This window comes from Cricetulus griseus, chromosome 6, assembly GCF_003668045.3.
Source record: "Cricetulus griseus strain 17A/GY chromosome 6, alternate assembly CriGri-PICRH-1.0, whole genome shotgun sequence".
Classification (NCBI taxonomy): domain Eukaryota; kingdom Metazoa; phylum Chordata; class Mammalia; order Rodentia; family Cricetidae; genus Cricetulus; species Cricetulus griseus.
The window spans coordinates 45,701,095-45,715,599 of NC_048599.1; the positions used below are offsets into that span (position 1 = coordinate 45,701,095).

General features: G+C 39.9%; 1 protein-coding gene across 3 annotated transcripts in view; it reads right to left on the bottom strand.

Moving 5' to 3' along the window:
* Positions 1 to 14,505, bottom strand: part of Mcm8 (minichromosome maintenance 8 homologous recombination repair factor) — a 53,741-nt gene that overhangs the window by 4,666 nt on the left and 34,570 nt on the right. For 2 of the 3 annotated variants that reach the window (XM_027421701.2, XM_027421700.2), the window contains 4 exons: positions 12,190 to 12,327; positions 7,139 to 7,268; positions 1,094 to 1,179; positions 195 to 263 (listed from right to left, as the gene is read on the bottom strand). In XM_027421701.2, the coding sequence (XP_027277502.1) occupies positions 195 to 263; positions 1,094 to 1,179; positions 7,139 to 7,268; positions 12,190 to 12,327 (423 nt within the window). Of the gene's footprint in view, positions 1 to 194; positions 264 to 1,093; positions 1,180 to 7,138; positions 7,269 to 12,189; positions 12,328 to 14,505 lie in introns of those variants that run through there. The other variant, XR_003486513.2, reaches the window with a different exon arrangement.

The following is a 14,505-nucleotide window of genomic DNA, read 5'->3' on the forward strand; positions in this document are numbered from 1 at the left end:
CAAGTCCCAAGACCCACAAGAGGGAAAGAGAGAACTGACCCCCACAAGGTGCCTCTGCCCTCCACACATGTGCATGTACACACACGTGTAAGAATGCTTTTGCTCTAAGCTGCTCCTGGGACTTACATTCATTGCATTATAATAAAATTTCATAAAAGACAGGCTTCTTTAAAATGCTGCTGTGGTTCTCTTACCTTGCTGATGAATGTGGGTTTTAATCTAGCAGTAGCATAGCAAGGATTGAAGTACTTAGCTAGTGTTCGCTGCCAAAAGAAAAAAAGTTTCAATTTATTGTTCAGGTTTCAAACAAAAGTTACCAATGTTCACCCTATGCCTAGCCCCACTGTAGACGCTTCTTCCTTACTATGCTGAATAAGCACTATTTGTATACCTTGCGAATCATTCTAGGCTATCAAAAATAGCATTTCTTCAAAATGTAGATTTGTCAAGTCCTACAAAATTGTACACAATTGCGCTCACAAAGTTTGCTGCATCACATATTTTCCCTAAAGAAACTTATGTTATTCTCTTTTACAGGTTAAAAATAATAAATAAATAAATAAAACTTAGCTTTATTTTTCCTGAGAACCAAAAAACAGTAATGCTATACTTATGTACTCAAATATTTATAGAACCAATGAACTAACACGTAAGCAAACCATTCTATTCTCCTACGACTGATTTTAAAAACAACTTCTAGACCATCCATGGTGAGGCCTGGAGCTATGAAACACCTCTAAGAGTGAGCTGCTTGGGGCCTGTCTAGCTGCCCTGGGTTTCATATACCAATATACCCAACTGAAAAGCTGGACTTAATAGGAATTAGGTTTTGGGTTTTTGGTGGTGGTGGTGGTGGTGGTGGTGGTGGTGGTGGGCTGTTTCTTTTTTGAAATCAGCATCTCACTGTAGCCCCTGTAGACACCAGACTAGTCTTAATCTCATAGAGATTCCCCTACTTCTGTCTCTGGAAATACTGAGATAAAAAGTATATCACCATGCCCTGACAGAAATCCTGCTTTTAAAACAGCTAAGTGTGTTCATCAATAGAGTGAATATTTATAAGTAATGCTAAAGGAATATTTCTGAAACTTACCGGTGTTGGCAGAGTTCGGTATCTGACATAAAACACTGCAGCGATCAATATTACATCTCTTGAAATTATCATGTAAGTGAGTGGGACTGAAAATCAAATATAAAAACCAGTAATGAGGAGTCTGAAGATTACAAATATGTACTATGACTGCAGAAAAGCCTCATTCAGCCTCATACTATTCGATATGTTCCATAAGTAAAAACTTTTTCACAATTACTTATAGATGATTCATGCCTCTACAGTGAAGCCTCGGTCTTTTTATTCCTTCTTGTAATCAGAAAGAAGTGCAGATTGGCTCTGTGACTTATCTGCCTCCAGAATTCCGATCTGCTCACCACTTTTGTTCTCTCGTGTGTCTGTCTATCAACAGCAAATCTGTACATGATAGTGTGAGCTACACCTAACCTCTCCACACCCCACTCTTCTCAGCTTTGTGATTCTGGGAAGAGGTCATGCTCACTGGAATCCAATGAAAAAGAACGATAAGGAAGTTCAAGGGATGTCAGAGAAGTTAAAATATCCTGATGTCTCAGGATTTTTTTTGTATCTGAATTTTAGTATATTCTCTAAAGAGTGTTTACATACACAGTTTAGCAAAATACAAAAATATTTTCACTCTTGTTGAGCTAGTTCTTATCCACAGAACTATTATTCTTCTCCCTGCCTAGCTGTCAATCAGTTTTTGTCACAGGCTGAGTCGCCCTTATCCAAGGTGCTTGGACAAGACATGTTCCAGATTTCAGTTTCTTGGGTTTTGGAATATTTGCACATTGCCCACTGAGCATCACTAATCCCCAAACAATCCAAAACGCGAAGCTGTTTATCACTGAGGATACTCAACTCATATTCCTCAGTTTTTCCAGAATGGGCTCAGGACTATAGCCAACAGGAGGATATTTTAGATGGGAGGACAGAGAACTTACTTCACTGTGAAGCCTTCTGTACCATACAAAGTTTAAACCACAATCCTGTATATTTTACAAAATAAATTTGGTGGGAAAAATCCTGAATTCAAATCATAGCTCACAGATATCCTTTTAGTGGTATTTTCAAACAGCTCAAAGGTAATCTGAGGCTATGTTTAGGGCCCTCTCCAGTTCTGACATTCTGTTGGCTCTGCACCTGCAACTGCAGATCTAACTGAATTTGCCTTGGCCTCACCATCCTCAACAGTGCTGTTCCAAAGAGAAAGTGTGTCTAGCAGAGCATGTGACTCTAGTAGCCAGGCTACTATTAACCACATGAACCATGATTTTTAGATGCACTTTCTTAATCAATAAACAAATATTTCTACAGTAAGCATTAGCTGATAAGTTAAAAACAACCACACTTTAAAATGCAGCTAACCTCTGCAAATCAAAACCAGTAACTGTGAATAAACCTGCACAGGGATCGAGGTCTATGGAATGCAGGCTCGGGCAGTGCTCTTGGAGTCAATCCAGCACCAGGACCTGGCAATGTCTTTACTACCTGCAACCATCTGGTGGTCCACTTCCAAATAAAATACTTCATTTGTCATAAATATATAATTCCAACCTATGTGCTTTTAATAACAAAGCAAAATTATAATGGGGGATGAATAAAACAAGGCACAAAGAAAGAAACTTTAACCTAATCTCTCAGTAACTGATGAGCACACCAAAAAGGGGAGGGAGGATCAAGATGTGCCAACACACTGAAAATTCCACTTACTGAACTTATATAGAGAACATCACAACACAGTACTGCAGAATACCCATTCACTGAAGCACATGTCTATAAAAATCTGATTGTGTAAAGGTTGGAAACTAAAGTCATAGAGCATAGTCTCTGAACATGCAGTTAGGCTTGATGAAATCATTAACAAAAGATTATAGAATCCACACAAATTGAGAACTAAAACATACTATTACTTTGGTTGTATTGGGGATTGAACATAGGGCCTTGTGCATACTAGGGAAATGTTCTAACCCTGAGCCACATCCCCAACATAAGAAATAATTATCAGACAGACAGACAAAAACTATCAGAAAAGACGTTCTATATTGGACAATGACAAAAACATTAACAAATACATGCAATGCAGTGAAAGTGATACATAAGCGGAAAATGCAGCCTCATATAAACTTCACAAAAGCTAGAAAACAAGGAGCAATGTGCCCATCTACAGGCTGCGCTGTCAATACACACAGCCATGAGCACTACTGAGTACCTAAGAGGTGACTCATCAAAATAGAAAGGTACAGTAAATGTAGATAAACACTCAATTTTCAAGTTTTATACTTCAGTTTGGTAATATTTTATTGGTTCTATGCTAGAATCACTGTGAATTACTTTTAAAAGATTAGTGTGTGAGCATGTGGGTGGAGGTATACATGTGTTCTCTCTCTGTACTATGTGGGTGGAGGTATATATGTGTTCTCTCTACTATGTGGCTCCAGAGGACTGAACTCAGGGCCTCAGGCCTGGAGGCACCTTATTTGCTGAGTCATCTCACCAGCCCAGCAGAATGACATTAATCCAGTGGATTAAAAAAAAAAAAAAACTTTTTCTATTTCTTATTTTTTAAAATAGCTACTAAAAATGTTTCATTACATGTGGCGTCTTTTTTATTTCCACTAGAAGAACTCATATGTAAAAAAAAGGATCAAGGAAAATCCTGAAATGGGGAGGGGAGCAATATTTAATGGCATAAACAATCTATATAAGTCTTTTCAAACCCATATTTGGTTCATTAGCAGTCACAGAACTGGCAAGCATGTGACAAAACTAATCAAGAGAAAAAACAGAAGGGAATAAGACTTGAGATGAAAAGAGGACATTACTATATACCACATATCTATGGTACCAACAAAAAGTTGCTACAAATAAATAACTTAATAATATATATAAAATGGGTAAGTTCCTGGGGAGAAAAATTTATAACTTACAAAATGCACAAAAGATGAATTATTAAACTAAACTACCTCAGAACAATTAAAGAAACAAGAAAATTAGTCACCTTTCAAAACTCTACTCAATGGCTTCAACAAATTCTATCAAACATCCAAGATGAAAAAAAAAAAAAACTGGAAAAAAACAAAACAAAAAAACCCCTGTAATGTCATATGAATACCACCCAAGAACTGAAGAAAAGAGTCACTAACCTGTTTGATGAGGCAATTTACAACACTGCCATTAAAAACACGGACCCAGTGAGAACAGCTATCACCAAGAAAACATGGCAATAAATGCAGATGAGAACGCAGGGAGGAGGAAGCCTTATTCACTGATGCTGGGGACGCAACCACTAGAGAGATCTGAATGGTGCTTCCTCAAGAGCAGAGCAGAGCAGAGCTACCAGGGAACCCCGTGATGCCACTCTTGAGCACACAGCAGAAGGACTACGGGAACTGCATGTTTACTGCTGCACTACTCGAAAGAGTCAGGAAATGGAACCAGTCTAGATGCTCATGAATGAATGGATAAACAAAAACTTCACAGTTAAAAGAAAAAGGAAATCATGACATTTGCAGCAAATGGGTTGGAAATCATTATTAGGCTAAATAAGTCAGACTCAAAATCACACATTTTCTCCCCTGTAGAACTTAAAATTTAAATTTAGAATTTAAAATTTTACATGTATGAATGTGCACGTGTGCATGTACAGGAGTTTTGTGGGTCATAAAGCTAGAAAGGGGATCCCTGAAAGAAGAAGATCTTCAGTAAGGTGGGTTGTAGAGCAGGAAATGGCATACATGTGTAACAGGAAGCAGAGGGAACTAACTGGAGAATGAAAAGAATCCATTGAAGGCAGAGAGGGAAATGATTGAGAACAATGTGTAATGACACCCGTGTATGAAGATGCCATGACGAAACCCATTACTTTATAACTTAAAAAGTTAATTTAAAAACCAAAAAAGATTTTCCAAGAAACAAAATTCCTGGCTACAGCTTGGGAATTTAGCTCAGTGGTAGAATAACGTATGAAAGTGTAAAGCCGCTGATGGGGGCAAAAATCACAATCATACCCCCCACAACAAAGTATGCCAGACTAATCTCATGAATTTGAATGAGAAATCTTCAACAAAATACAATCAAACCAAATCCAACAATATCTCCAGAATGCATCACGGCCAAGATTGATTTTCACCAAGACTACGGGTTGTCTTAACACTAGAAAAACAGTAATGCAACTCACTTCATAATAGCAGCTTAAAGGGGAAAAATGAGGCTAATAATATGCCAAGAAAGAGTTCTCAGTGTCCCATCATAATAAACACTTGGAAGCAATTTCCAAGAAAAACTACTAAGCAACTTGAAAAGAGGATCTATGAATCCCTACAGGAATCATCCCACAAAGTGGTTGTAAAAGCTTTGTCTGAGCTGGGGTGAGTCAGGCTTGCTCCTATTCAGCATGAGATACACAGTGCAGTGAGGAAGTCAGACAGATAAAAGAAAATAGTCATTAGCCACAGACAGTGCATACTGGGCCTGGAGACAAGCCAGCAGAATTTAACGAGTCAGAGGGAGTGAGCTTTACTAGACATAGGTTAACATAGGAAAAGAACTCTCGTCACAATAACAGTGATCATCACACAACAAGGCTTAAACGCTTCCACTGGCAAGAACATTAAGAACTATCAATTACTTGAGAACAAATCTATCAAAAATACAGTAGCATTTGTGACCAAGAAGACTATTGTAAAAAGTGTCAAATTTTCCAAAGAAAATTTATTTCCTATAAATTCCATTAACCAAATCAATCAAATCCCCAACAGATTTTTATTTTCCCTTTGAAAAAAGCTGATTCTAAGATCATACACACTGGAAACAGCTAATAATATCTAACTAACTAATGTGTCTTGGGCACTTAGAAAACCAGTATCAAACTGGACAAGCATCACTACACTTTGTTTACCAACAATGGATACTCAAGGACCATATGTAGAGACCAGAATGAGACATCACTACATTTCACCTACCAGATGCCAACAATGGACACTAATGGACAATACAAGACCAGAATGAGACACTAAAGGCTTCTTCTATCAGACACCAACAATGGACCAGCTTCTGTTTTCAAACCCCACTACAACTCTTGGGAGGATGAGGAAGAAAAACTGCTTGAGAAATACAGCCTAAGCACAAAATGAAGAACCAGAGAGGCATGACAATGCATAAAACAAGAGATGATGAAGTTACAGAGTATTCAGTTAATGTGCTATATATGTATATGATGTGAAACTCAACAATAATGAATAATGTGGGGGCTGGAGAGATGGCTCAGCAATTAAGAGTACTGGCTGCTCTTCCAGAGGTCATGAGTTCAATTCCCAGCATCCACATAGTGGCTCACAACCATCTATGATGGGTTCTGATGCCCTCTCAGTCATGCAGGCATACATGCAAATAGAGCACCATATATATAAATAAATCTTTTTAAAAAATGAATAAGGTAAAACTTACAGATACCTTCATAGGATCAGAGCTCCCATTACGAATAAAGTAACTAATAAAGATAACCCTGGGGGCTAAAGAGAAGGCTCAGCAGTTAAAGAACACCAGCTGATCCTCTAGAAAACCTGAGTTCGATTCCAGGACCCACATGGTGGTTTGCAACTGTCTTTATCTTCAGTCCAAGCAGATCTGATACCCTCTTCTGCCTTCAGTGGGCACCAGCACCAAGTGGTATACAGACATACATGCAGGTAAAACACTCACACATACCATATACATAAAATAAAAATTTTAAAAAATCAGTGACTTAGGAAGATTTTAAATTACTTCCAAATATCTGTGTGCTAACAGCACAACATATCACCAAAAAATTGGCGAGTGTTATGAATCAGCACTGTGGACTATTATCTCAAATAATTTTAAACAAAGTTATATAGAAACTGTTTCTACTAGTCTAATAAGGACACAAATTCTACAATAAATAATGTGACAGTTTATTTAAAATTGAGGAAACAGTTTAAAATTAAAAAATATATTTTAGAAGAAAAACTATTTCCCTCAAGAGAAGGCCTAAGCTCACTACTATTGTCTGTCCCTGTTATTTAAAGTACACACAAGTGTTCTTACCTGGAATAAGATCTGCATAGGTCAAGCTAACATATAAGATGCTGATAAGAACTTTATCAGCAAGTGGATCAAGAGCACTTCCCAAAGCTGATTTTTGATTGGCCCAGTTTCGAGCAATAAATCCATCCAACTGAAAATAAAAGTGTTTTTAAAATAAACATCATATAGGAACAGAGTAGATAATTTGAAGGTTAAGAGACACCAGAAAAAACAACTATGCTTTCAGAAAATGCCAGCAAAATCTTGTTTCTTATCCCCAAACATTCTTACTTCTTTAGCTTTTAAAACAGCAATTATCTAAACAAAGTTCACATTTATAGTACTGTTCTTTCTCCTCCAAGACTTCTCACTATTTTTACAATGTGCCCATGTGGGATGAACAAAAAGAGATGTAGAAATAGAGCCCCACAAAACTCACAGAAAGCATGACAGCTAGGACTAGGAGCCTACTGTTTGGAGCCAAAACGGTTGTTGTTGTCTGTAAGGCCTACTTTTTAATTGTGAAACACTAGCTTTCACATTCTGATCTGTTCTACTGTATTATATGACTCCTGTGGGTTCTGTTTTTAAATTCATGTGTATATATGACTGTAAGCCGTGCGTGTGTGCTTGCTTGCGTATGTGTGTGTGTCTGTGTGTATGTATGTATCTGCAGAGGCCAGAGGAGACTGTCAGATCCTCTGGAACTGGAGGTACAGGCAGCTGGGAGCTGTCTGATATGGGTACTGAGATTCAAACTTAGGTCCTCTGGAAGAGCAGGAAGCACCTTATAGCTAAGCCATTGCTTTACCTCTTATCTAACTCAATTTTAAAATTGATTTTGTTCAGAGAGCTGGGGTGTATTTCAGTGAAAAGAGTGATTGACTAGCTTTCTGTGAGGTCCTGGGTTTGATGACCTGCACCACACACATACACACAAAGTAATAATTATGCATAATCACATTCACATAATACATATATATACACTGTCAGTGGCACTATTAATTCAACAATTCAATGTTCCATGTTTGTATTACCTATATTTGAATGAAAAACTTAATCCTCCATACCTACCATAGTTAAAAAGCTAATTACTTTTTTTTTTTTTTTTTTTCCAAAACAGGGTTTCACTGCCTTGGTTGTCCTGGAACTCTCTGAGGTCCACCTGTCTCTGTCTCCTGAATGATGGGATTAAAGGAGTGCACAGCCACACCCAGAAAATTACTTTTATTACTTGTTATGATTAGAAACAACATTTTAAAGCACAGATCATACTAGGTTGCCAAGCTTTTTACCATAAAACAATCTCTAGCCTAACTCGAGAGGGGCCACACTTGGTTACTAGGGCCACTAAAAGGATTGAATCCAGATGCCGCCTAGTCACATGACAAAAAGCAGAAATGTCTACCTTGTTTATTAGGCCCCCATGTATAGCACCTTACATTTCAACAAATGTTTGAAACCGCCACTCTTATTTCTAAGAAAATGATAAAACTATGTGCAATTAAGCATGGTGCCTTCTAAAGACAAATCCTCCATGTTGCAGTACTCCAGTGAGTTAAAGGAGAAAGATACACCCAGGAATGTTTAGGTAGTTGGTCAGGCCCAAGGATGTGGCTCTGGGCAGAGCACTCACTCACCTGATACACAAGGCCAAGGGATGATCCCTAGCACACAACAAAACAAAACCTACCAGTAACAACACAGACACAACAGCAGAACAGACTGCTTCAGGTCCTTGCTCTGCACACCCTCCTTGCATAACCCTGAACAAGGCGTTTGACCTAGCTTTCTTCCTGCTTAGAAAAGGTAACACCTACCTACCGCAAAGCCTTGACTGCCTTCAGCACATAATGATTAATACTTGTTCAGTCTTTTAGCAAGTCCTCGAAAAAGCAGTTACTAACTACTCCAATCACAATTATAACAATCAGCTTTCTTCTTCCCTGCCCTTACCCTGTAATCTTTTTTCAAATTTATTTATTTACTTGTTCGTTCATTCATTCATTCATTCATTCATTCATTCATTTTTGAGGCAAGTTCCTTTATTTGGCAGGCAAGAACCTACTATGTAGACCTGACTGGTCCAGAACTTGCAGCCATCTGCCTGCCTTTGGTGCTGGGATTAGAGGTCTGCACCATCATGCCCAGCTATTTTCTTAATGTGGATTAGAGGTAACGTTGACTAACAAAGTGTCTATAATGGGGAGCTAAGGCCTTCAAGACCCAGCTTTTGGTTCAGTTTCTCTTGTTCACTTCCCACTTTTCGCCATCATCACTCACCTGTTTTCACTATTCCTCTAACAAGTACAGTTCTTTCACTACACTTCATTCCTCCATCACCATGAATTTCAGGGCCCCGTGCAAGCGGCTATAAACACTGCTCCCAAAACTACAGAAATGGGCTGACTGATCTCATGAATCATGGCCATGGCCTTCTGTAGACACTAAGTGCCAGGTTATATCTACTGACAGTATTACCTTCTCTTATGCCTTTACCCCTGACCTACTTCGTTCCTACTAAATGTTCTCATTCCCGCCCACGGCCATGTCTATAATTTCCTATAAGAAAACAGTAAGACAAGCAGTGCTTCCCTCTGTGCACCCAATACACAGCCCAGCTGCACTCACACCATTCCCCGTTTTACTACCCAGCTAATATATTCTCCAGCACACCTGTCTTTAAAACAACCCTCCCCTGGCTCTTTCTCTGTTCCCCTACAAAGCACGTTCCTTAAAAGCAGTGCCAGTCATTCCCACCCTCATTTGCTTACCAGCTGAGGCCAATCACCCTCTGGAAGTTCTCATGCAGATCACCAATGTACTCTGCATTTTCAGATCATGTGAGCTCAACACAATAGCAGCAAGTTGTCACTTACTCTCTGGGACATGCACTGTCCAATCTTCCCTTCTCGCTATCCCTAATATCCCAACCAGGCTTCTGTTCTTTTACTTATTGCCTTCTTCTCCCTCCCACTTACTTTATTTACCTCACTTACCTATTTCCTCTGATCAGCAGCTCCCAATCTGTCGTCTTCTGCTCTACATTACCACATTCAACTCAAAGCAACAGTTATCAGGAGCCTGGTGTTTTCCCCTAAACCCTGTCCTATCTCAAGTGTTCCCCACCCCTACTACCTGATTTTGAAGTCGGGGATGGGGTGTGTGTTTGTATGTGTGTGTGTGTGTGGGGGGGTGTGACTTGGTGATCCTGTTTTCCTCCCATCCAACCTGTCCAGTATATCAACATATCAATACTTTATTCAGAACATTATCCAAACCCATACACTCCAAACTCCAACTCAGTCTAAGCTACTTCCTACCTCATCAGCTGTTTGGCTTCCAACTCTGCTGGCCTAGAGCCTACTGCCCACATAATCAGATCCTGTCATCCCCCTGCTTACAACCAGTGAGTGCGGAGGCATTCCAATCTCCATGGAAAAAGTGCACAATATGGTACCAGTTAATTCTGGTTTCTAGACATATTATGTCATACTTGGTAATGGAGTGCCTCTCTCATTCAATAAGGCCATTTCATGTGGCACAAAAACCCTCACAAATTAACAAATGTAAAAGGTAAATCCAATGTCTTAAAAAAAAAAAAACAACTTACTATCTAAAATATTTCATTATCAGTCCAATGTTCTAGGACAGATTTTCAGGCCACACCAATAATAAGTGAAGAGAACTTCAGGCTTCAGAGGGACAAACAGGGAATGGGGACAGATGGTGACAAGGGAAAACTACCATCTGTGAAAGAAAGGCAAGAGCTCATGTGAAAGGCTGTATCTATCTGATGCATATTTAGAAACACCATGACAATGCAAATGCTGACCTCTGTCTACCCTCAAAGCCTTCAGTTGATTATATACTGATCACTAATGCCACTGTTACTAGTCATGTATTGTCTCTATGAACCACTGAAGGACAAGCAAATGTTTTTAAAATGCTGTACAACCTTTACTTTTGGGAAATCGTTTTCTACTTTCATTACATATTGAGCAAAATGTTTAAAAAAAAAAAACAGGTCTGAAGACAAATTTATCTCCTATTCACGTGCAAACACACTTTCAAGCTTTTTCTGTATGGAAAAATATTGCTTCCATTCCCACATGCTCACACTGCACTGATCTCAAGCTTTTCCTCTGTTCTCTTCTCTCAACTGTTTGTAGGTATGGAATTTTAAGCCATTTCAAATCCTCTGTGAAAAGGTAGATGAGTCATATATGATGGCAGTGGCTAGTTAGCAAAAGCAATAGAGCCTTCTACCATAAAATTGTTTTCCCAGTTCTAATTTGATATTACACTCCCCAAACTGACAAGAGTGATATCAAAGAGTTCCTCTCCTTGTCCATGTGCTAGGAAGTGGGAAAAAGAATGTCCAATTCCCATCTTAAACCAAGGCTTCCACTGCACAGCAGTCACAGGTGTGTAGCTAAATGACAGCCTCCGAGCAGAACTCAGCCTGCAGCAGCTCCCAGGCTATATCCTCCTCCACTTTCTCTGCAGATCAGACTCTTTTCTTCACAGGAGACACAAGAGTTCTAGACCTTCTCTTTATTCTACTTCTACAGCAAGCACTTGGCTCCTGAATGTTTCTACAGGTGTTTCTTTTTTCAAGAAGTTAAAAACAAGGTAGGATTAAAGATTACCCTCTCCTATGGCTTTCCATGACCTTTACACTCACCATTACACTTGTAGATCTTTTTTTGTTTGGTTGGTTTTTTTGTTTTGTTTTTCGAGACAGGGTTTCGCTGTGGTTTTGGAGGCTGTCCTGGAACTAGCTCTTGTAGACCAGGCTGGTCTCAAACTCAACAGAGATCCACCTGCCTCTGCCTCCCGAGTGCTGGGATTAAAGGCGTGGGCCACCAACGCCCAGCACTTGTTGATTTTTATAATCTTTTCTAGATCTTTCAGATCTTCTAAAAGCAGTTCCACGTGGATGCTAAAGACAAGGCCTTACTCGATCACACTCATGCTGAGGACAGTCCTTCCAGGAAAGCTAAGGCTGTGCTCCAGGGGAGTTATAGTGTGGGATTTGGAAGTGAGCAAAAAGCAAACATGTAACTTACCAAATCCGTTAGCCCAGCTAGAGCAAAAACACCTAGTGCAACATTAAAATCTTCTTCAAGAATCAGATAGCCCAACACTGGGGCCAAACCAATTCTTGTCATCGACAACATATTTGGGATTGTCCATGGATTTTCATACTGAAAGATAAAGACAGCACAATTTGAATAAAATACTACAAATTCATACTTTAAACACATGGAAATGGAAAGTTCTGTGAATCTTTCCAAAGCAGCCATGGAGACACTTTCTCCTCCCTCAAGTAAAAAACTGGGGGCGTGTTTTGGGGAGTTTTGATTCCTTGAAATGTCATCTAGAGCCAAGCTGTTAGAAACTGGTACTCACAAAAGGGCACCTTGGCAGCTGCCCTGAAGGACAACCCTTCTTTGCCAATCAGAAAATTTATGAGAGCACTTCAACTTTAAAACTCTTCAATCTAGCAAAGCTGAAAACACCCTGCACCACAGGGTACAGAAATAGCCAGAAAATGTCTCTCCCTGGAGCCCTCATTAGTCGGGAAAGCCGATTCACCCCACTGGACTTTGTCTTCAAAGAACCATTTTATCATCTTTTTAAATCAGTAAATCAGTAACCAATTTGCTTGAACTTTAACCTTTTTAGAAAAGGGGGAGGGGGACAGGCTGGTGAATTCAGCAGTTGTAGATACTTGCTGCCATACTCTGACAACCTGAGTTTCCAGAACACACATGGTAGAAAAGAGAGCAGACACTCCAGGGATTGCCCTTGTCTTTGCATGTGTTCAGAGCAAGTATGCGTGCACGCACGAAAGGATAAAAAAAACAGCAATGTTACTTTCTCAAGATATCTTAAAATCTCATGAGCCACCTATGTCATAAGAAAGGACATTTATTTTATAAATAGAACCCAACAGAAAGCATACCAGTGTAGACGGATAATGGGGTGGCTGTTGGGAGTCAGGTGAACAATACTGACACTGAAAATTATAGAACTTCAAATTCTACAACAAATCAGAAGCAATACAGCCCTCTACTCTGGAATCTTCTATTCAAAGTAGGACCACATTGGAAAATTATATGAAAACATACATGCTCATTTACACCGAGGTTCAAAATATCAGAATATTTACTGTCAAGCTGGTGAGAAGGCACACTGTCCTGATCTCTGTACATGTTAAGGAAAAGGACAAGCCTGTTGACCACACTGTGGTACAAAGACAGTCACTGATCCAATATCACAGCAACTCACAAAAGGCTGGAAAGAGAAAGGTAGCCCGTGGTTGAGGAGATTTGATACAAAGCAAATGCCAGGAATGAAGAGCTCCAAAGTTAGTCCGACACACCCATGGGACAAGACTAAGTCAATAGAGTTCCAAGCAGTCTCATCACTTCCCGTGGCAAACACATAACTACAACTGGATGATTAGGTATTGGGCCAGTGAAGGGGTTCGAGCCCTACAAAGAAAGTTCACTAATAGCTAGTTAGGACATCTGTAACAGTCAACCCCGGGAAAGCTTAATCTCAGATTACCCAACCAGATAACCTGTGGCATACTCGGCCAACTGTGCTGGGAAGGGCTTCAGCCAGGTTGAGGGCCACTTCAAAGCATCCAGCGTTCAAGCTCCGACAGGCTTTAAAGCTATTCCTTAAGTTGAGACCCCTGCCGGGGTGTGGCCACCTCAGCCCATGCTGTGTAACTGATGAAAGCAGAGCAGTACAGTGGCCTCTGAAGACCTAACAATTGAAGATGTAATAATTGCATGAGCTTTGCTAACATGACATCAAAAGCTGTACCACACTCATGCTCTGGTGACTTCTGCCTGGGAAGTTATTTTAGTAGGTAAGGTGGACAAATAACTCCTTTTGTTACATCAGGAATACTCTTAAGTTTTCTATGATACAAAGTTGAACGATCTTTTCATTACAAACTAAGCTAAGTAATTGCCTTCCGTGTTATTGTAATTAAACGATGACCAAAAGCCAAAGAATTACGAACCAAATCTGCACAAGCGAACAGGAGGGCCGTTCTTAAGATGCCTCCGAACTTACGATACACTGAAGATTCACTTCAAAAAACTAAAAATAGATTTTTAACTAGCCGAGCGATAGCTATTTTTACCAATGCAGCATGCAGACACACCTTCCAGCAACCGGTGTGGACAGAAGGGGACTAGAGCGGGTTCTAATTTGACCAGAGACCGTACCCAGCTGGGGCCCCCGAAGTTCACGGCGACCGAACGCCCCCGCCTGCCCGTAACTTCCCAGAACACCGGGGAAGTGTCGCGACAGAGTGCCGAGCCCGTCACCTGCGTCCCGGCGCTCGGCCGAACCTCGTACGT